The sequence below is a fragment of the Acinonyx jubatus genome, chromosome E1, assembly GCF_027475565.1.
Source record: "Acinonyx jubatus isolate Ajub_Pintada_27869175 chromosome E1, VMU_Ajub_asm_v1.0, whole genome shotgun sequence".
NCBI lineage: Eukaryota > Metazoa > Chordata > Mammalia > Carnivora > Felidae > Acinonyx > Acinonyx jubatus.
In genome coordinates, this window is record NC_069397.1 from 46,439,682 (window position 1) to 46,463,538 (window position 23,857).

General features: G+C 45.3%; 1 protein-coding gene across 8 annotated transcripts in view; it reads right to left on the minus strand.

Annotated features, from left to right (window-relative positions):
* Nucleotides 1–23,857, minus strand: part of PITPNC1 (phosphatidylinositol transfer protein cytoplasmic 1) — a 267,242-nt gene that overhangs the window by 168,884 nt on the left and 74,501 nt on the right. For 2 of the 8 annotated variants that reach the window (XM_053211780.1, XM_053211784.1), the window contains exon 4: nucleotides 11,383–11,483. The exons of 5 other annotated variants lie outside the window; for them this stretch is intronic. In XM_053211780.1, coding sequence (XP_053067755.1) covers nucleotides 11,383–11,483 — 101 coding nt within the window. Of the gene's footprint in view, nucleotides 1–11,382; nucleotides 11,484–17,437; nucleotides 19,093–23,857 lie in introns of those variants that run through there. One more of the 8 variants, XM_053211782.1, reaches the window with a different exon arrangement.

A 23,857-nucleotide genomic window follows, 5' to 3' on the forward strand; every position in this document is an offset into this window, starting at 1 on the left:
TCGAACCCATAACAGTGAGATCATGACCTCCACCGAAGTCACTTAACCAACTGAGCCCCTCAGGGTGCCCCCCGAAGACATTTCTTTCTTTCTTTTTTTTTTTTTTTTAATTTTTAAAATTATTTTTACTTTTTTATTTTTGAGAGGGAGAGAGGGAGAACAAGTGGGGAAGGGGCAGAGAGAGGAAGACTGGATCTGAAGCAGGCCCTGTGCTGACAGCAGAGAGCCCAATGCGGGGCTCAAACCCATGAACCGCGAGATCCCAACCTGAGCCGAAGTCAGCCACTCAATGGACTGAGCCCCCCAGGCGCCCCAAAGACATTTATTTCCATAGGACCTTTTACATTCCGGTTCGACGTCTTCAGTCTAAACAAACAAACAAACAAACCTCTCTAGTAAGGTCACTGTGACAACAAAGGGGAATCAGCTCAAGTTCTCTCCCTGGGAGTCCCCGTATCTGTTATGGCAGGAGCTGTATCAGTCAGGATCGGCCAGTTCTGCTGAGGCAACAAAGAGCCCCAAGATCTCCAAGGTTCAAAACCGCCCCAAGTTTACTCCTTGCTCTTGCAAGTCAATGGGGTGTCCTGATCGACCCAGACCCAGGCTGACAGAGCGGTCACCATCGCCAGCCTTGTGGTCACCACACGAAAAGGAGAGCGAGAACTCTGGAGATTCCACAACCAGCAAGCAAATGCTGAGTGTCGCAGTTATGTTGTTCTTGATACAACCCATTGGCCAGAACTAGTCACACACGTGGCCTCACCCGTGACAGACGTCCAGGAGCACCCTTCTGTCGTGCCCAGGGTAAGGGGGAACTACAATTATTTGAAGAACGGCGACAAACAATAAATCGCCAACGGCTTTTCAAAACCACTAGAAATGAGACTAGAAAATAGGCTGAGTCTTTTAAATGTGATTTTATCATCAAAATGGATGTACTATTATTCTGAATTCCCTCTGGCTAGCAATACTTGCGCGACAAGCTCCAGGTTGAGAAATACTTTATCCCCGTCAGGGTTGTCTTTACAAGTTTAAGTTTGTGGCCCAAATCTGTAAACCATCCTACCTTCTGTGAGTGTTTCCTGGGAAGTGAAAAATAAACTTTCAATATTTTAATTTTTGATAGATTTTTGCCTCTCAAGAAAGGAAGTATGACTAATTAGGAGGTCAACTGAATTAGTGAGGGCATCAACCTTTTCCCTTTTTACCTTCTTATTTTGGCATAACAAGATGCCCAGCAAGAGAAATGTAGAGTTCTTTAGGTGATCTGAAATAATCTGAGCTAAAATCTACACTTAGCCACTAAGTTTTTTAAAAATCAGGGGCGCCTGGGTGGCTCAGTTGGTCGAGTGTCCAACTTCAGCTCAGGTCATGATCTCACAGTTTGTGAGTTCAAGTCCCACATCGGGCTCCATGCTGACTGCTCAGAGCCTGGAGCCTGCTTCGGATTCTGTGTCTCCCTCTCTCTCTACCTACCCCTCCCCACTCCTGCTCTGTCTCTCTCTCAAAATTAAATAAACATTAAAATATATAAATAAATAAATAAATAAATAAACAAATAAAATCAGAAATGTGATTTGCCAGTTCAATCAAATGTCTAAACGGGAAGTGGGCAGCTATCAATCACCTAAGACATCATTCTGGCTTACTTAACGCAGAATTTCTGTTGTCTAATAAGCAGTTTCAACCTGCTAACTTGCATTATTTATCAAGTATGCAATGTACTGTTGCCGAATTCATTGGTCAAGACAGCCACTGAGAATGTGCCATCTCATTCCCGAACTGAGTGGATTTTCCCCTCGTGTTGGAAGAATCCTGTAGACTTATGCCATCGGACTGTTTTCTCGTTTTTCATTTGTCTTGACCCGCTCAACAACACGGCTGGCTATCTCTCCAAGTAGATCACCAGAAGGGAAATTCAACCTCATAGATTTGATTCTGACATTGGCTCGTGCTCAGTGTAGGTTCCCTCAGAAGCATATGCTGAGAAAAGAACTCAAATGCAAACAATTTAAAGGGAATGGGGAAGTGATATAGGGAAGAAGAAATAGGAAATAAATGGCATGTTTCAAGCCAATTACCACTCTGGGCAACTGGGCTTAATCCCACTGGGGAAGTCTCAAAACCCATGTAGACACATTCTTTAGATTTACCCACCCTGGCAGGTGAGGGGGCTGGGGTATTGATACACCTGTCAGTCATTACTTAGGCTGCTCCCAGGAAGCACTGGTTCATGGGCAGCAAGGTGGCCTACAGGCCAGAAGAGTCCTCAAGCAAAGAAATGCAGCTGCTGGAAGTCAGAAGTCGGGCCAGCGTGCACTGCAGTGGTGAGGATGAAGGGATACAGGCGAGGGCACAACATTTGCTATAGCTGTTAACTCACCTGATAATGGCCACCAGCTCTGAGTCTAACTTCGGCCAAACGCCTTGTTATTGGTCACTAGAAGAATCACACTGAGCGACACACGCCCATATTTCTAACCTAACAGTAGTTAAAATAGCAGAGAACCAAGATAGTTATTTTTAATAAACTTAGGATGAGTAAAACTAATGACAAACCAGAAAGAAAAGATTAGAATTCACAAAACTCCAGTTACACAGCAAAAGCAACATTTCCCAAAGTGAAAAAAAGGTTCCCAGGCCAAAAAATAAAAAGGCTCGGGAACACTCCCTCCAAACTCAACCACGACATCTGACTTGACTGTCTTCTCAGCTTTTGTCACGACCAGAAACGATGTATTCTTTATTTCATGTACAGATTTACTTGTTTACTGGTGGCTTCATATCATTTGATTGCTTCCTAAGTTATAGAACACAGACTCAAAAGCTGGAAAGGGGAGTTAATATGGCTTATAAGAAGTATTAATGTCTTATATACGTCTCATAAGACGGCAAATTTATTTCTGAGTTTCAAGATGGAGATCCAGCAGCTGGGCCACTGATGGGTGAGGTGTATTTAAAATTTACAGTCAGGAGCCCAGCTTCTCTGACACACCAGAAAGTGGGGTGCTCTAACAATTGCCCAGACCTGTAATGGGTTCTTCTGAGACATGGGGTATTCCTCATTGCGAATGCAGAGTTCTGATCTAAGGAGGGGAGCCTTGCTCCTAGGAAACCCTATGTCCAACACTTGGTTCTTGCACAATATCCCATTAAAGAATGGTTATTGAATTCATTGTTGGAGTCTCCATTTAACAAAAGAATTCTGAATGTGATTGGCTATTTTAAAAATTAATTCGAAAACTGTTTAGCAGTATCTACTAAAGTTGAACATATAAGTAGCCTATGACCCAACACTTCAACTCTTGAGAATATAACCAACAAAAATGAACACATGTGTTCACCAAAAAAACCCATATAACAGAATCCATAACAACGCTATTTGTAACAGCCCTAAAAGGAAAGCTACTCAAATGGCCCCAAAAGGAAAAGAATAAGTAAAGAGTGGCATATTCACATCGTAGAACACTGTATGGCCAAAACAATGATCACACACACAATAACATAGACACAAATACAGGGTTGAATGGAAGAAACCTGATACAGAAGACTACATACTATGTGATTCCATTTAATTAAGTTCCAAGAACATAAAAACTATCTCTGATATTAGAAGTCAGAAGAGTGGTTACCCCGGGGTAGTGTGAATTCAGGATGAGGCATAAGGTGAGTTTCTGTGGTTTTGGTAACATTCTATTTCTTGATCTAGGTGTTGGTTATTATTTTAGTTTCCATACCAAATTACCACAAACTTGATTGTTTAACACAATAGAAATGTATCTCTCCCAGTTCTGGAAGCCCGAAGTCAGAACTCAAGGTCTCAGCAGGACCAGCTCCCCCCTGAAGGCTCGAGGGGACAATCCACTTCTCGGCTCTTCCAGCTACTGGTGGCCCCCCAGCTGTTCCTTATGGCTGGAACTCCCCCTTCTCTGCCTCTGTCTTTATGTGGCCTTCTCCTCCATGTCTGCGTCTTCTCTCCTGTCTCTTGTAAGGACACTTGCCATTGGATTTAGGGCCCACCTGGGGAATCCAGGACGATCCCATCTCAAGATCTCTTATCTAATTATATCTCCAGAGACCTCCCTCCAAATAAGGTCATATTCACAGGCTTCCAGGGACCACCATTCAACCCATTACAGAGTGTGAAATTTTAGCCAGAATGCATGCATGCACTTTTCTGGTTATATGCTACACATCTGTGAGGAATTTTTTTTTAAGTCAGCTTACAACTTTTTAGAGATAGATTTGTTAGGGCACCTTGGGGGGTGCAGTCAGTTGAGCCCCTGACTCCTGATTTCGGCTCAGGTCATGATCCCACGGTCATGGGATGGAGCCCCGCGCTGGGCTCCGCTCGCTGGGCATAGAGTCCGATTGGGATTCTCCCTCTCTCCCTCTGCCCCACTCCCCCACTCACATGTGCACACACACTCTCTCTCTCAAAGAAAAAAAGCACTTTAGAAATACACTTGTTCTGGGGCGCCTGGGTGGCTCAGTCAGTTAAGCGTCCAACTTCAGCTCAGGTCATGATCTCGCGCTCACAAGTTTGAGCCCCACGTCGGGCTCTGTGCTGAGAGCTCGGAGCCTGGAGCCTGCTTGGGATTCTGTGTCTCCCTCTCTCTCTGCCCCTCCCCTGATTGCACTCTGTGGGTCTCTCTCTCTCTCTCGCTCTCAAAAATAAATACACATTAAAAAAAATAACAAATAAATAAATAAAAGAAATACACTTGTTCACCCACCATGAGGTGTCTGACACGCATCTAACAAAAAAGACGACCCCTGGCATTTTGTTGGCCCCGCGCCCACAGAGTTTTGTCTTCTCACAACATCCCATCCCCCTTCTGATCTTAGTCAAATATACAGAAACTTCATAGCAACTCACATGTATGGTTTTATCAAGTGACTTTCCCCCACCTTCTACTGCCCAAAGTGATGACATCCTTTAGCAAATTACAAGGCAGGGACCATCCGAGAGTCTGGGCTCTGCACCGTGTCAGCTCAGAGAACCGGGCTGTAATTTTAGACAGATGTTAGTGAACTTGGGGATTCCTGGTGTGTGGACGTGTGCCTCCAACCCCAGATGGCAGGGAAAAGAGCCAGGACTCCTCACCCAGATGACCCAGAAAACGTTTCTTAATGAATCGTCCAGCGTGACTCACGCTGGCTCCCACATCTGGCAGATCTGGGTTACATCATTCACAGTCCTCAGTGTCCTGCGGGTTCCTGGGAACATGCCGCCCAGAGTCAAGTGCACCAGCTGCAGCGGCCGGCTGTATTCACACGCCTCTCTGCGTCATCCTGACGGCCACACGCTATGGGGCGGTTCCAGAGAAGGTGCCACCCCCCCACCCCCACCCCAAGAGGCCACCTCCTCTTACTTTCCCATGGGCCTAAGAAGTCACCATGGAATAAAAATTCCATGCCCGGAGGTGTCCAGGACAGAAGTGCATTCTCTGCTTTTCTACACTAACATCTCCGGCACCGTATCCCAACTGCGTTAGCTTGTGTTAATCTGGAGAAGGGGAAAAAAAAAAAAAACCTACACACACACATAAAAACTTGGGCCATCCATATTCCTCGAATAGGCTCAGAGGAGGGGAGAAACAAACTGTACAGTATAAGCTTTGAAAGGATTCAGAAGATATATGATTAACAGCTCGTGGCAAGAGGCAAGGAGGTGACAATTTTCAGGGGGACAGGGACCTCTGGCACTCTGTTCCACTAGACCAAGTCCTGCTATGTTCCCTCTATCACTTAAAACGTCCCCAACACTAACAATCTGCCTGGCACCACATTCCTGCTTTATTAACTACGTATCCTGCGAGATCTTTATTTTGCATCCTTTTATTTACTGATCAGAACTGCCCTGAAGGCTGCTTCTGGGGCACCAGATCTCCCAGTAGCACCCTATGGGGAAGTTCTTCATCCTCCTACTCATTACTAGAACATGACACAGTTCACATTCATGAACTACAAGCCTCCCTTGTTCCACATCAATCCCCCCCTGCTCATTCAGAGCATGTTAGAGCTGGAGGGGATATCTTCTTTTAATCATTAATTTCATTCTTTATGGATCAGATGCTGATCCATATTCTAATTTTGAAGACAAGACTAAAAAAAAAAAAGGGGGGGGGGGAGAAGAAGAAAAGGCTATGATTCTGACAAGTGAAGTAATTCATCATCCCTGGCTAGATAACGACATACACGAGTATGACCCAGGGCTCCTCATTCTTGGATTCAAAATTACATCATGCAGCCTCATGAATTTAAAGAAGCAAAAAAGTCAATTAGAAGACTTTCAAGTTGGGGCTGAGATTTACAAATCTGTAGATACGGTCTAAAGAAATAATCGGAGGGGACGCCTGGGTGGCTCAGTCGGTTGGGCGTCCGACTTCAGCTCAGGTCATGATCTCACAGTTCATGGGTTTGAGCCCCTATCGGGCTCTGTGCTGACAGCTCGGAGCCTGGAGCCCGCTTCGGATTCTGTGTCTCCCTCTCTCCCTGCCCCTTTCCCGTTCACACTTTGTCTCACTTTGTGTCTCTCTCTCAAAAATAAATAAAGATTAAAAAAAATTTTTTTTACAAGAAAGAACCAGAAAGAAGACATAAAGAGAGGGGTGAAGAAAACATTTATTTACGTGTGGTCATTTTCCTGGGTGCACATTAGACTTGCCTGCAGGCCTTCCAACCCCCACGCCCAGGCCAGGCCTCAAAGCAAATGAACTCAGAGTCTCTGGACGTAGGGTTTAGTTGTCAGTACACAACCAGGTGACTCCAACGGGCAGGCAACGTGCAGCACCACTGATTTACTGGAGTTTAGGCTAAAACAGATGTGCAGACACCATAACCAGAGTTCTCAAAAGAAGAAAAAGGAAAGAAAAGAAGAAGAAAAGGAGGCAGGAGGAGTCATTTGTATGACTTCAATTTACTTTGTTCATCTCTCTGTGCTTTAGCGGGATAATCAGATGTAGGGTCAAACTGAGAAGGTTTACACTGGCAATCTCAGTCCAAACAAGGCCAGCTTCCCCCACCAAGCTGATTACCACTGAGGCATGTTAGGCTACAGGTGAGGGGAGAAGGAAACAGAGCAAGCAATCAAGTCCTGTCCTCTGAGGGTAGTCACACACTGTCATTATACTGTCTTTCTCTGTTTTCTTTTCTTTTTTCTTTTTTTAAGGAGTCCATTACATATGACCTGGCAATTCCATTTATGGGCGCATATCCAAAAGAATGGAAAGCAGGGACCCAAAGAAATATCTGTATGCCCACGTTCACAGCAACATAATTCACAACAGCCAAAAGGAGGAAGCAATCCATCTACCTGTGCACAGATGAATGGATAAACAAAATGTGGTATATCCATACGATGGAATATTATTTGGCCTGGAAAAGGCAGGGTATTCTGATGCAGGCTCCAACATGGATGAACCTCGAAGACGTCATGCTGAGTGAAATAAGCCGGCCACAAGGGTCCATACTGCACGTACATAAGGTACTTCGAATAGTCCCATTCATAGAGACAGAAAGGGGTATGGTGGCTGCTGGGGGGCTGGGGAGAGGGGAAATGGAGAGTTAGTGTTCAATGGGTGCAGAATTACTAATGCTCTAGATAGTAGCAGTAGCAATAGAACAAAATGAATGTACTTAATACCACTGAAATGTACTTTTGAGAGAGAGAGAGAGAGAGAGTGCATGCATGCATGCAAGTAGGGGAGGGGTGGGGGGGGAAGAGAGAGAGAATTTTAAGCGTGGAGCCTGATGGAGGACTCAATCTCATGACCACGGTATCATCATGACCTGTGCCTAAATCAAGAGTCAGACGCTTAACTGAGCCACCCACGTGTCCTGAAATGTACCTTTAAAAATAGTTAAGGGAGTATATTTTGTTATGCGTATTTTAACACATATTCAAAAATTAAAAAAAAAAAAAAAAAAGAGCCCATGTCATGTCCCTCATTTACTTCTCTCTGGGGTTCACGGCAGTTGCTAAAGACAAAATCCCAAAGGCAGAGATGTCGTCTGTTAAACTGCGAAGCCTGAGGTCGGTGTCCAACATACCCCAGGCCCCTGGAATCTATCTGGCAGGCCTGGCTGACTCAACAAAGAGTTATAAAGCCTCGCAAATCCCCCAGGGCACGTGAAGGCCCGGCTGGCAGGCCTTGCGTTCCATGTTATGTAACAAGCAGGTTGCCAACTTTCAAACAACACGAGGTGAATTCCGATGTGCTCCACGTCTGGGATCAGCCAACTGGTGATTAATTCCCAAATAACTCCATATGGGGCTTAGTCCTAATTCCCAGATGCAGTAGTCCCACCTAATTTGTGAGTTGAGAAATCTCAGGTCTTCTCTTTGATAGGGATCCACTAGAACGTATTTTGAAAGAGGGGCTTATCTTTCTTCTTTTCCCTCCTTTTGGCTCAGTATTCTAGAGGCAAAGAAAAACCCCAGCAAGGAGAAAACGCCTCTAGCGACTGCTCGGAGCTGCCTGGCAATCCGAAGCTTTCAAGCGAGTAAGGCTTCTCCTTTACGGACATCCCTGAAACAGGCAGAAGAAAAACATAGCAGGTGTTCTCTGGTCAGTGATCCTAACTCATTCCCTCAATCAGCAGTCTGTGATGATCCTATACAGGGAATGACATATGAAGATCTTTTCTAGGGGAAGGCACGTCAGCCCTAGAGGCTGGTCACCAAGCACATGTGTCGGAGCTCTGGCCAGGTGTCTAAATAAACCCGGGGCCCCACAACAGCTCTCCCACTCGGCCGAGAAAGTCTGTCCCAAGGATTCACCATGAAGCCCAAAGTTTAGCAGCTGGAAGAATGTACACTTTCCTCTTTCTTAAGAGTTTGCAAATTAACAGTTCTGCCAGAAGCCAATCATTCAATGGGAGTTGGATTAAGTCCTTGGACACCCTTCCACTGAGCTCAGACAGACACAGGAAAACACTCACTGGTTTCTTTGGCATAAAGTTCTGCAAAATAAAAGAAATTTCTCTAAATTTGAGCAATAATAGAAAAGGCGGGAGGCTCTTGTTCGTGGAGGGAAAGGGAAATCTACCTTGAATGGTGTGACTCATGTGTTCTGAGGTCTAACCTGTGCTCGTATACGTTTTTTTCTATGTAGGTATTTAGGAATACATGCCACAGTACTCTTTAATATACAACATACACCTTTGGGGACTCTGGAAGAGAGCCTGAAGGGTGAGGGTTTCCTGCCTCTGAATCGCCACCACCTTCCCCGCTCCTAAAGCACAGACACCTGTCAGTCAACTATAGTCCTCGTTACATGTCTGGATTCAAAATGCTATGTCCCTGCCTCTCCCTACTCTCGTGTTTGCCCCTGTCTGATTGTCCTCAGGTGGAAAGGAGAAGACCCCCTCGCTCACAGTTGCCACTCATGCTTCATGATTTCTACAAGGCTCTCTGGAGTCTATGGATCCACGAAGTTCACGAAGTTCATGGACAGCAGTATCCCAGTGGCACACTGGTAGCCACCTCCGGTCAAAGTCATCTTCTCATTAAGTCTTGGGGTGCAGACATAAGGCTAGCAAACTGCATATGGCCACAGGAGGAAAAAAAGGTGTGTTTTCCACCATTACTTCCTTAAAGGCATGCCAAGCACCATATGTAAGTTAATAATAGTCTATCCCTTCCTTTGCCCTTAAGAGAAGAATAACTTTAATATCGCTCCTAAATTCAATTAGGAGGGTTACGTTTTTATGACAGTGTAACATTTGCAGGGCCCTTCTCTCACACACAAGTTATTAAGTCTCCGCAGTCCCTTAATCCACACTGCAGACTAATCTACTGCATTTAAGCCGCCCTTGAGAAGCCATCCCTCAGCTCGTGGCTCGCCTAGCATGATAGCTTTCGCTTTTCTGACCTAAGAAGTCATTTTCTTTTCCCTCTTAACATCTTAAGAGTCATCTTTAATAATGTTTTTTTTTTCCATAGTTGCAATGTCTTTCAACTCCTGATGTTCCAGACTGACTTGGCAAGTCCATTCTTCTCTGATAGAAATACCCATCCTCTGAGGTAGAGTGCCAGCTCTACCCAAGCACACCACCCAGCAGACACCCTGTTACAAAATCCACAAATCCAGATGAAAATCCGGACGCTTTCCAACACGCTCCACACATTTCCTACTGTGCCCACGACAGATGCTCCCAGTAGCACAGCCACCGGGAAACTGACAAACACACACAGGATGCAGCCAAGGGGTTGGGAGTGGGTACCCTGTGACCACACTGCTAACTACTGAGAGAAGTCATGGGTCTCTCAGAGTCTCTGTTTCCCCGTTTATAAGATGGGAAGACTAGTTGTAATCACCTGCATTGACACAATGTCCGAGAGTCAAAAGAAACCCTAGTACTTAGCATGACGTTTGAAGTTGCCATTAATTGTTAGTCTGCTTTCTTAGGGAATCGTTCTAATATTTTCATAGGTCCTGGGTCACCTCACTGGCTCACTCAGTGCAGTGTCCAGCTCTTGATCTTAGAGTCATGAGTTTGAGTCCCACACTGAATGTAGAGATTATACTTATTAAATAATCTTTAAAAAAAAATTTTGGGGGGGGGACGCCTGGGTGGCTCAGTCGGTTGGGCGTCCGACTTCAGCTCAGGTCATGATCTCGCGGTCTATGGGTTCAAGCCCCGCATCGGGCTCTGTGCTGACAGCTCAGAGCCTGGAGCCTGCTTTGGATTCTGTGTCTCCCTCTCTCTGCCCCTTCCCTGCTCGCACTCTGTCTCTCTCTCAAAAAGTAAATAAACATTAAAAAAATAACAATAACAATACAATTTTGGTTTCACGGGTCCAGACTAATGGGCCAAGCAAGAACCACTAAGTCCTACATTAGGGTTCCACCGCCTTAAATATTTTTTTTTTCAGAACCAGGTCAGATATAAATTAATAATGACAGCCGCCCCTAGAGAATTACACCAGCTTACGTGATGACTGAACTAAAGATGAATTCTTGGGTATAAAGTCAGGATGGTCCCAATTTAGAATAACAAAACGTGTCAACAGAGGCCTCTGTTTTTCATCGGGAAGACACTGGCTACAAATTATCTCAAGTTTAACAGAAATCTTAATTAGGCTGAGCTAGCACGTAAGCATTAGCATGAGTTTCCAGGACTCTGACAGCAACCTTCTGAGGTGGGTGCGGTGCCCATAGCACGGGTAAGAAAACGGGATAAAGAAACCGGTTAATAGGGATGAAGAGAGCATAGAGAGCATGGCTAATCCACGACAACCAACAGCGTCGGCGACATTATAAAACTTACTCCTCTTCAGCTACAAACCGAGCTGTGTTTTGAAAATTGAGATCAATATGCTTTTCAAGCAGAAAAAGCACAACGTAAAGTACCAAGTCCCCTCAGGCTACCTACCAATCCAGGCGGTTGGCCCCTCTCTGTAAACTTCCCATTCGCCCCTTCTGCTCTCAGCTGGGTGGGTGGGGGATGCGTGGACGGGCAGATGGACGTACAGTCTTTGAAATCAATAAAACCAGAAGTCATAAAACATCTCCCAAAATATTTGCAATGATTAAACCGGAATCATGTCCCCAAAGAGACAATCCACCTTAATGTTGGTCAAAAGAACGTCAGTTAAGAAAATTATTTTACTGTACTGTTTTTCAGTTCTTTGATCACTTTATAATAAGGAAATATTTTATTTTTGTTGTCACTGTGCGAGTTCCACTCTCAGAGCTCTGAATAAGAGTTTAAAAAAGACAGGGGTGCCTGGGTGGCTCACTTGGTTAGGCGTCCAACTTCGGCTCAGGTCATGATCTCGCGGTTCATGAGTTCAAGCCCCAGGTCAGGCTCCGTGCTGACTGCTCAGAGCCTGGAGCCTGCTTTGGATTCCATGCCTTCCTTTCTCTCTGCCCCTGCCCTGCTCACACTCTGACTCTCTGTCTCACTCAAAAATAATAAGACATTAAAAATATTTTTTTAAACATTAAAAAAAAAAAAACAGAGATGGCGCCCTCACTCCCCCTTCATCTCATTCCTGGTCTACCACCCCATGAGTCAGGAACTGTGAAAGTATCACCTGCACAAAACCACCAAAGCACCAAATGGTTCTTACTGTCCTCCCCTTCAACTACTTTCTTGCATCTTACGGACTGTCAGTGAAATATCAAATCACAGGTATTTGGATATCAGTGGGTTTTAGGGACTGTATTTGGGGTGGGTTAAAGAATGGGCCCCAATCCTCCATTTGACTTCTGGAGGGTTTGTTTTGTTTTATTAGCTGGAACTCTGCAGACTTGAAAAATCTGATGCTAGGCAAAAGATATCCAAAATTTGATCCTATCGTGAAGAAGGTAATAGATCATATGATTGCCAGAAGTCTATGAAAGACCGAAAAATTTCTAACCAAGGGGGAAAAAAACTAGTATGCTTGTGGTTTGTCTTCCAAGTGGGTCTAGAAACACTTATTCAAGATAACCACGTTAAAAAGCTTTTATTAAAGTTTATTTATTTATTTTGAGAGAGAGAGAGCATGTGCACGTGCAGGGGAGAGGCAGAGAGAAAGACAGAGAGAGAGAGAGAGGGAGAGAGAGAGAGAGAGAGAGAGAGAGAGAGAGAGAGAATCCCAAGCAGGCTCCGCACTGTCAGCTAGGAGCCATCTGCCAATGGCAGGGCTCGAACTCACGAACCATGAGATCGTGACCTGAGCTGAAATCAAGAGTTGGACGCTAAACTGACTGAGCCACCCAGGCGCCCCACATCAAAAAAACTTCAAAACCATACTTTTGTAAGTTTATTTTTAAAATAACTCCTACCAATGTGGGGCTCAAACTCACAACCTGTTGCCTCAAGAATCACATGCGTCACCAACTAAGCCAGCCAGGCGCCCCTTAATTAATTTTTCATTGCTGGACATTTGCTTTTTTTTTCTCCGGACCCTTTTTAAAATTCTGGTGTAAACAACACTGCAGAGAACATTATTATACATAAACTTTCACGTATCTGTCAGTTTGTTTTTTCCCCCTAGGTCTCTATTCTTGACATATCTTTGCAAACAAAGATGTTTCCTCTTTCTGGGTACGTATATTAAGTTTTGTCTGATAGGTGTTTGCAAGGCTACATTCATTAATTATGTTTTTGGATGAATTCCCCTTCATGTTTTGACATCCATAGACAACTGGGAAACTAAACATGGTTCCAGCTCCCTGGTCAGCACCGAGGATGAATAAATAAATGACCCCCTACGAGTTGGTATCAGCCAAACTCCCCTTATTCAGTGTCGCCCTCGTTAGTGACATGAACAAAAGGAAAAGCAGTAGGAGACCTTGTTTCCTGCTGACAAACCTTGATCTACATCTGTGTTGCCAATTACTTGTTCAACAAACCTGTTACTTTTTTAGAAATAATAAATAATTCAGGGAAAGTCATTTTGAATCGTCTGACATCTGTTGCTTGTATGACTCTGAATTATTCATCAGTGAGCATAAACAGTATTAATTAAAGAAAAGTACTGGAGAAAACCACTGAAATAGAAATGAACACTGCAGAAGAAAATGCCTTTACTCAAAGCATACTCCCTTGTCATTGACAAATATCTCAAAGAACATAACGGTCCTTGGAATTTAAAGGGGCCGGCGGGCACACTTAGAAATCAGAAGGCAAGATAGAAGTGATGAACACTACTTTGTTTCCGAATTTATTTTTCTCTCTCCTTCAGGAAAAAAAAAAATCGCTCTCTTAGGTCTGCTCTCTCAGCATTTTACCTCCTTGGTTTGGGGGAGTTTTATTGTATTCCAGGGGAAAGAAAGTTTACTAAATGAGGTTCAAAAGAATCACAACAATAAGTACAGTAGTGGATCAAGTCACCTCGTCTCATTTGTCAACTGAGATTTAAGTATATTAGTGGAAGAGCTGCTCCCCCACCCCCTCAAATTAAGGATGGCTCGATTAATCTGGCTGCCACCGCCTGATCATTTATTTCCATGACGACTTGGGCACTTCCTTTTGACACAGCGCTTTCTTGTGGTAAAAGAGCAAAAGAGAAAAACCTTAACAGCCCTGCTGGCCACATGGGTGGCCGTTGGCTAATTCTGCCCCAGTCTGTCTGTCGACTCAATTAGAGCGACATTAGATTCAGTAACACCCTCGGCAGTAGGAGACACTAGGGAACATGCGTGTGTGTGTGTGTGTGTGTGTGTGTGTGTGTGTAGAAGTGTGGGCACAAAGGAAAGGTGTTAAAAGTGTTTACAAAGCACTGTTGGTAAACAGATGCCTGGGAGAGGGGAGGCAGGGGTGTCTCTGTAACTGGTTTCTCAGGTGCCAGAAGAAACAGGGCTCTCAGGCATAGCAAGTTTGGGGAGCCGCTGAGGGGGGGCTTGAACCGGGAGATTTGCACAGAAACCTATTCCTTTGTGTGGCTCCAGTGAATTGCTGAGCAACCATTGCTAGACTCCCAGGTAACCAGGCCTGCTCCCTCCACTCCAGGACCGAATGCTGGGGTTGCTGTGGGCAACACAAGAGAAACACTGGGGAGGGCAGAGGGGCAGCACAGGACAGACAGGCGGGAGGAGGAAGAAGGATCGAGAAAAGGACTGAAGGAAAAGCCACAAGCCCCGCTTGGGGTCCTTTCAAAAGCCCTGAATTCGGAGGGATGGTAACCGACTGGCAATCACTGGCACTCGACTAATGAATGGCTTCTGTGCATAAATTAGCACTCCGGTCTCTCCAGATCAGATCTGCGGGAGACCTCCCAAAGCTTCCAGAAAGAGAGAGCCACAGCAACCCTCTTTCAGTGACACCCTTTGAAGGGATTTCACGAATGGGGACAAGCCTCCCTTGTTCCTCCAAGTTTGGTTTGTTCTGGTGGTTTTGTTCCTTTGCAGGAGGTACAGGAGATGGGGGGGGGGGGGGGACGAAGCTTGGAGAAGACGACAAAACAGCCCTGCCTGGCTTCGAATGGCCGTTCATCACAGAGGGCTTGTTGTCAAAGACGGCAGAGAAAAGAAGCCAAGGATCTCCGTTTCCCAAAAAAGGCTGAACAGGGACTTCAGTGTCTCTTTTAGGCACTACTCAAAATGAAACTACAGATTTAGAAAAGATCTCTCATATAGCATTGCGTTTTAAGAAACGAACTAAAAAAGATCTCTTTTAGAAAGACGATGGATGGATTCGTTGGATCAGAAGAGGGTTGCCCGGCCCAGAGCCCCCTCATCCGAACCCCAAGTCCGACCGGGATGAAGCCTGTTTGTAAGGTCAGATGCCTCCCAGATGCCCCCACAGCCTTAATTTCATTCAAATATTCAAACACCAACGTTTACATTTAGAAAAACAGAAACGAACAAAGAGGCGCTGCCTCCCTCCTTTTCAACACAGGCGGCTTCTAGGCTAGAGATCTAGGGAGAGTCTTGGGGAGCTGCACCCAGGTTCAACCTGTCCTCACGGGTTTAGCCGGCACTGACGCACCATCAGTCTCAACAGGAAGAGCCCAGAGGTAACCCACAGACTGGAGTCTGGGTTTGGCGATTACGCCGTGAGGCACCAGTGCTGTGAAACACACTCTAACGGCTAGCTGTGAGCAAGACCGGGTGGGGGTAGAAGAAGGGCCCCTGGGTTCTCTTGTGGCTTCGATCTGGGACACCCACGGCACCCACCGAGCAGGCGGAAGCTGAGGCCCTTGACGAAGGCCACCCAAACCGTGAATGGTAAAGATGAAATGCAAACAGGTGTCCTCAGTGGAGATACCAACGGGCAGCTCAGTACACCCCCTTCTTCAGAAGCAACACCGTGTGCTTCCAAACTCCACCGTGCGCAGGGATCACCCGGGAACCTTGTTCCCATGCAGACCGATTCAGAAGGTCTGGGAGGGGGGCCTGAGAATCTGCATTTCTAACAAGGTTCCAAATGCAGACCACACTTTGAGGAAGAGCGGCGCGCCTGAATCACTGTGGTTCCAAAAGCGGAACCCATGACCCAGGGCTTCTCCAGGGGAATTAAATCAGTACCGACGGCAGGAAGGCCAACCTCAGGGATGTTTTACGTTTTCCAGGTGATTCTTACGTATGGTCAGGGCTGGGTATCCACTGGTTGGACTCATTCTGGCTTTCATTTTTAACGGCATCTGTGGACCCAGGAAACCCAGTGTCTGGGAATCACGGTTTTGTATCCAAGAAGGGTTGCTGGCCGAAATGGATTGGTATAGACACAAACATACAGTATTTGAAAACACAACAAAGAGAGATATAATACGATACTTATTTTTTACATGATAGTGTGTCAGTTTCTTTGATTAAAGTGAGGAGTTCATAGTGTCCCTGACTAATCAAATTCCACAAGCGTGGGCCACATGCTAAGGTTCTGGAAGAGACTGTTGTAGTTAAGGGTCCTCCCTGCTGTTCTGTTAACCCCCCCAAGGCCAATGCCTTGGGACCGTAACTTTCTTAGATGACAACTGACTCATAAATGGATTTTAGGTCCCAATGGCATCCCAGCTAGTACCTTTAAGTACTGAGCATGGGTGGTTCAGTCTGTTAAGCCTCCACTCTTGAACTCAGTTCGTGAGATCGAGTCCCAAGTCAGGCTCTGCGCTGATAGTGTGGAGCTTACTTGGGATTATCTCTCTCTCTCTCTCTCTCCCCCAAAATAAATAAGTAAACTTAAAAAAAAAAAAGTCCTGAAATTTTTTCAAATATGGATTCCTGCCAACAACTAATGGCCCATGCAGGACCTATAAAGCAAACTCACGGTCCCTTCCTTTCCACCCCTGTCCTATCCTTCTGATCCACAGCTCCAGGCTGCAAGGAAGGTACCCTGCAGCCAACTTTCCACTTTCTGTGCAATAAACAGAACTCCGAAGGGCATCAGTTCTGCCAGCTGCCAACAGATGGCATCAGCGGTCGCACAAGGTCGTTTGAGCCTTAGCCTTGGCTTGGTTCCTTAATCTCTGTCATGTTTGCTGTTGGAAATGCTGTTAAAAACTTACTGGAGGTGAAAAAAAATTAGGCCAAAATGCAAGCCATCTTTGGATAATAAAATGAGAGCCACGGGGCTCCTGGGTGGCTCCGTCAGTTAAGCATCCAACTTCGACTCAGGTCATGATCCTGTGGTTTGTGGGTTTGAGCCCCACATCAGGTGCTGTGCTGACAGCTCAAAGCCTGGAGCCTGCTTTGGATTCTGTGTCTCCCTCTCTCTCTCTCTCTCTCTCTCTTTTGGATTCTGCGTCTCCTTCTCTCTCTCCCTCTCTCTCTGCCCTTCCCTCGCTCGTGCGCTCTCTCAAAAATAAATAACAACATTAAAAAATAATAGTAATAAAAAATAATAATAATTAAAAAAATAAAATGAGAGCCTTAAAGGAATTCAGAGTCCCTGACATCCCCAGCTCTCTTAAGAAACAACTGTACCAGCAACCAATGCACACCCAGCTAGGTTAAGTGTCATGTCGGTTTTTAGAACAAACTGGCTTTTGGAAACTCACCTGTGAAACAGCTTCTATGTCCCCATGTGACATAACAACGAAGTTGCTTCTCTCGGCCCACATAGAAACCACAGAGAAAGCAAAACAACCCTCCACCGTGAAGCAAAACTCTAACCGCAACAACGCTTTTCAGAAGCAAAGACGCTCTGAGAAACAGAACTGTGTTTCCTCTTGATTCATCTGGCTTGTGTGCTCAGAACACCCACTATCCCCAAGGAAACAGGGCCCCGCTTCACCAATGGCAACAAAGCCGAGCGTTCCAGCTGGGACAGCTCAGTTCTTTCTGCGGGAACTTAGAGGTGAATGCCTTGTCTTAGTCTTTCGAAGGTTAAGATCAGGAATCCTGTGGGTTGCCAGACTTCTGTGTAAGTTATTTTACATCAGAGGTTCTTAGCCAGGGGTGATTTTGCTGTCCAGGGGACCGCTGGTGGCACTGAAGACATTTTGGTGGTCACACTGGGGGAGGAAGCAAGGATGCTGCTGGCATCTTGTGGGCACAGGACAACCCCCACAACGAAGAATGATCCAGTCCGACTGTCAAGAGTGGAGCGGTTGAGAAACCCTTCTCTGGAGGCCAAGAATTGGGGCCAAGAAAATTTAAATTCCAAAAGTCAGTTTCCCAATTGACTGAGAAGACAAAAGCTAATTAATGGGAACTCCCTCCTGACGTCAAAATTGGCCGTCCAGTCTTTCCTGGTCCCTGTTTTTGAGAACAGAGTGTCCCTCATTTTCACCAAGGCCTCCCCTCTGAATGTCATCATTGCTGACCTTCTCAGGAACTTCGCCCCATCCCCCATGTGCTCTTGATCCGCACTGACACTCTTACCACCTCCCTCCACCTGATTCAAAGAGGCTGTTTTCCTATTTCAAAACATCTCTCAGGGGGCACCTGGGTGGCTCAGTCCGGTTGAGCGTCCGACTCTTGATCTTGGGGCCATTGAGTTCGAAACCCACACTGAGTGTAGACATACCTTAAAAATAAAATATTTAAAATAAAAAAAAGCTCTTGGGGAACCCTCTTGCACTGTCGCTGGGAATGCAAACTGGTGCAGCCACTGTGGAAAACAGTGTGGAGGTTCCTAAAAAAATTAAAAATAGAGATGCCCTATGACCCAGCAATTGCACTACTAGGTTTTTATCCAAAGGATGCAAAAATGCTGATTCGAAAGGGCACATGCACCCCACTGTTTATAGCAGTGTTATCTATAATAGCCAAATTATGGAAAGAGCCCAAACGTCCATCAACTGATGAGTGGATTAAGAAAAAGTGGGATGTATCCACAATGTAATACTATGTGGCAATGAAAAAGAATGAAATTTTGCCCCTTGCAACAAGGTGGATGGAACTGGAGGTTATTATGCTAAGCAAAATAAGTCAGAGAAAGATACTGTGATCTCACTCATACGTGGAACCTGAAAAACTTAACATGTTCATAGGGGAAGGGAAGGAAATATAAGATAAAAACAGAGAGGGAGGCAAACCATAAGAGACTCGTAAATACAGAGAACAAACAGAGGGTTGATGGGGGTGGGGAACTGAGGGGTAGGGAAAATGGGTGATGGGCATTAGGGAGGGCACTTGTCGGGATGAGCCCTGCATGTTGTATGTAAGTGATGAATCACTGGTTTCAACTCCTGAAGCCAAGACTACACTGTATACTAACTAACTTGAGAATAATTTAAAAAAAAAACCAAAAAAAACACAAAAACTCTCACCCAAAGAATGAAATAAATATCCGTGAGTCCTTACTGATACAAACAAATGAATCGATAAACTAATAAATAAATAAATTAATTAATTAATTAAATAAATAAATAAATAAATAAATGGAAGAGAAGGGACATGTCTTCCTTACAGAGGAATTCCAAGTAATAAATACAGAAGGAAGGAGAGAAAATAGAAAATCTCTAGAATGCCAGCCACAGTAATCATAGCTGCAGGACCTCCTGGTGAATGTTCAAGGTTTTTAAAGGGGAACTAGGATACTTGCAGAGCCTGAATCTTTCTGAAAGTATTTATTAATTACTGTGGTGGTTTCAGCACTGAACCTTTCTTTGATAGCCTCCCCTTAGGAGGTAGAGCTTACTGCCCCCCCCCCCCTTGTGTGCTGGGTTTAATGGCTCACTTCTAATGGATCGAGTATGTCCTAAGGACAGCTTTCTAGAACGTCAGGCTGACGTCTTTAGAGGTTTTATTCTAAGGTCACGGAGACCTTAGGTCAAGGTTATGGACACAATACCCAAATGCAACATGCACCCGGGTGTGGCTGGTAGGCACCTTTGTTGTTTTTTTTATGATTTTGAATTTTCCATCAAGATACAGATGGGGCGGAGGGGGCGGGGCGCCTGGCTGGCTCAGTTGGTACAAACATCGGATTCTTGATCCTAGGGTCATGAGTTCAAGCCCCACGCGGTGGGAGCAGCCTACTTAAAAAAAAAAAAAAAAAAAAGATACAGAGCTTGGTGTTTATCCCTTAGTGACAATAACCTGCGGAGCAAATATATTTGGGGTGCAGGCAAGGCAAATCTATCAGACCCCTAAAGGGATTTGAGGGTTTAGCAAAAGAACAATACTGGCTTCCAGAATTCAGAATTTTGCAACAGCCCTTCAATCCTGGAGAAATCACAGAGCAAGGACACTTCAAAAGCATGGCTGACTGCACCCATTTAGTTAACACCCCATTCACAACTGACCCCTCTCTCACCATTCCACACCCTCCTCATCCCGTCTTGTGTCTTGTGTCGGGGCAAGAAATTTGAGTTGGTGGGGGAAAGGAGGGGAATTTCTTGGATGCCTCAGAGCCCTTTTAGCCTGTTCACAGGAGAAAAATACTTACTTTCTACTAAAAATAGGTTGGTTGTGAACCGCCTGGGTGGCTCAGTCGGTTAAGCATCTGACTCTTGATTTCGGCTCAGGTCATGATCTCACGGTTTGTGGGTTTGAGCCCCACATCAGGCTCTACACTCACAGTGTGGAGCCTGCTTGGGATTCGCTCTCTTTCCCTTTCTCTACCCCTCCCCTGCTCATGCTCTCTAACTCTCTCAAAATAGATAAACTTAAAAAATAAAAATAAAAATGAATAAAAGTAGATTGGTTGCTGGGTTGTTTGAGGCAGAAAATTAACACTCCCTTCTGAGGCCTATTTAGTTGACTGGTACAACGTGGTTGAAAGACAGATCACGAGTAAAGCATCTGTCTTCTCCCACCCAGCGCCAGGGCCCCCCAAGCCAGAGAACCCCCAGTGGGATTCAGCTCAAGCCACAGGTGCAGAAGGCACAGGCTTCTGACTTTTCTTCCCACTCTGTCCATGAGTGGAGTTTTTCCAGGGAGGAGGGGAGGACACTGAATTTGGAGGGCGGGGGGTGGGGGGGACTCTGAAGAGGGACAATTGGAGGACAGGTAAATTATGTCAAAGGGGACGAGCTAGAAAAAGGCCAAAGCCTGGCCCTGGTCTCTTTGCTGGGGAATGCCAGAGGGCCCTGCCTGGACCCCTTCAGCAGGGATGGCTGTTGTGAGTGCCACTGCTAAGGGGTCCCATCTGCCTCCTAGCCCCTGAAATTGCCTTTTGCCTCTGGAAGCCACTCCTCCTGGGAAGTTATACTTACGCCGAAGGAGGCCCACAACCTATCAATAGTTGGCACGGGCGAGGGGCACAAAAGGTCGACCCTCGGGCATTGGGGGAGACCAGCTCTGTAGCACAAGTCACGCTCCCAAATTCCCCAAGAACCTAGCTGAAGCTCGGCTTTCCCCCACCTGCCCTGCCACTCTCCCTACCTCACCCTCATACTATCCCTCAGCTCCCTAAACACAGCCTGACTTCTAAGGAACTCCTGATGCAAGACTCTGGGAGTTGAGCTTCCATGAAGTTTTGGGAGCATCTGGCAGATCCCGGACGAGAACTTCCCGCCCAAGGATTCCAGCACTCCCCCGAGAAGAACCGAGCAGAGGGGACTTAAGACCAAAGCCCAGTTGATGCCCTAACCACCAGAACCTCCTGGTTCTTCCTTATTCAGGTTGGAGAAAAAACATTAGAAGGAGGGGCTCTGCCACACCTGGGTGACAGACCTGTGTCCTAACAAGATTCTACAACAAAAGGCTGATTTTGCTAGTTCCTGGGCACCCTGTACCCAAGTTGGGAAAAACTCAACATTGGCAAGCCCAATCTCACTGATCACTTACAAAAAAAAATTTTTTTTTTAATGTTCATTTATTTTTGAGAGACAGAGTGGAAGCAGGGGAGGGGCAAGGAGAGAGGAAGACCACAGAATCCGAAGCAGGCTCTGGGCTCCGAGGTGTCAGCCCAGAGCCCGATGCGGGGCTCGAACTCACAAGCTGTGAGATCACGACCTGAGCCGAAGTCTGACGCTTAACTGACTGAGCCACCCAAGCGTCCCTCACTGATCTCTTATAAGGCAAAGAGTTATGCCATTCATCAAGTCTTTTTCAACAAGGTACGTATGGGATTTCATAATGGTGTTACCATCATGGCCGACTCCATCCCTAGTGCCTTTGAAGGCTATTTCCTAAATACTGGATCGGTTGGAAATCCTATCCTTTCCACACACACTATTACCTTCCCTTCCTCCCTTTTCTTATTTCTCCTGGGACTTCTCAGGATCACCTCCCCAAGTCTTCATCTTTGGGTCAGCCTCTGGAGACGACTCTAAGACAGATGTATAGATCTGATAACATAAAATCTTAAAATCATAAAATTTTTTTCCAAAGGGCATAGTCCCAGTGAACAGCCCAAGAATGCAAAGCATGCCTCTGTGATCTAACTAGGAGTAATGCTAAGTTAAAGTACTTGATTCTTGGGCAAAGTAGCTTAAGACCCAGGTTAACTGTAAAAAGACTAAAACTTGTAAAAGCCTAAACACTCCACACAACTCATAAGACTGTGCTTCTTGGGTACAAGTTTAAATTAGCTTTTTAAATTAGCTTTCATAAATCTTCGCCTAGTCCGTTATATTTCAGATGTTGAATTTAGAACAGCCCTCAAAGATTTTTATGGGGCAAGTTTCACGGTTCCAATTCCAATTTATGATTCTTCCTTTACGGACTTCCTTTTGGAGTTCACCGGTATATGAGTCCTTGAGGACTAAAACACCAATGAATTAATCAAAGGAAAAATGTTCTGTTTCCCTCCCCCGTTTAGAAATTCGTTGAAATATAGATGAAGTTCCATCCTGAAGAGCAGAACGTTCTGAGAAAGCCATTAGCCTAAATGCCTTTAAGAATAACTATGATGTTAGAAGCTCAAAGATTTTACATCTCGGCCACACGAATAATCAGACCACTAAGGAACACAGAGAAGAAAATGCACATAATGCAGGTCTATATATTTTTTTCTCTGCTTATATGAACGCCTAAGTTATCCTGTCATTTTTACCACCACATACACATTCAGGTACCTTCTCCTGATATCTGTGGTGCTTCCTGACCCTAAGGGAGGGACTTCTGTAAGCTGATTTTGCTTCCTCAGACCTCCAACTATGTGAAGCACAAACTAATCTCAGCATGAAGGCAACATCCTGCTTAACCTGTAAGAACTGGTAGTTTGGGCTCAGGGAAAGCTGAATCAATGTTGCCACAAATGCATACGATGGCAAAATATGCCACAAATTCAATTAAAAAGTGATTGTTCAGTACGGCAGATAAGTATTTAAACAAGAAAACTTGGGGCACCTGACTGGCTCAGTCGGTAGAGCATGTATGTGACTTTTGATCTTGGGGTTGTAGGTTCGAGCCCCACGCTGGATGCAGAGATTACTTAAAAATAAAATCTTTAAAAAAGAAAAAAAGAGGGGCGCCTGGGTGGCTCAGTCTGTTAAACGTCCGACTTAGGCTCAGATTATGATCTCGCAGTTCATGGGTTCTAACCCCGTGTCAGGCTCTGTGCTGTCAGCTGGAGCCTGAAGCCTGCTTCAGATTCTGTGCCTCCCTCTCTCTCTCTCTGCCCCTCCCCTGCTCACGCTGTCTCTCTCCTTCTCAAAAATAAACAAATATTTAAAATTTTTTTTTAAAAAAAGAAAGAAAGAAAAAAGAAAACTAACACAAATCACACTTTCAACTCCCCCTAGCTGTCAATCAGAGGTACAAAGAGAGAACTGTCCAGCAATATTCATCCCCCTTAAGCTATTATAAACTGTTACTTGCTATGTAATAGTATTTAAAGTACAAATTACTACAGGATGCTTATCATTTTTAAAATAAAAAATGCTGGGGCACCTGAGTGGCTCAGTCAGTTAAGCATCTGACTTTTGGTTTCAGCTCAGGTCATGATCTCACATGCATTCAAGCCCTACTTTGGTCTCTGCACTGATGGTGCGAAGCCCGCTTGGGATTCTCTCTCTCCCTCTCTCTCTCTGCCTCTCCCCCGCTCACTCTCTTTCTCTCTCTCTCCCTCAAATAAATAAACC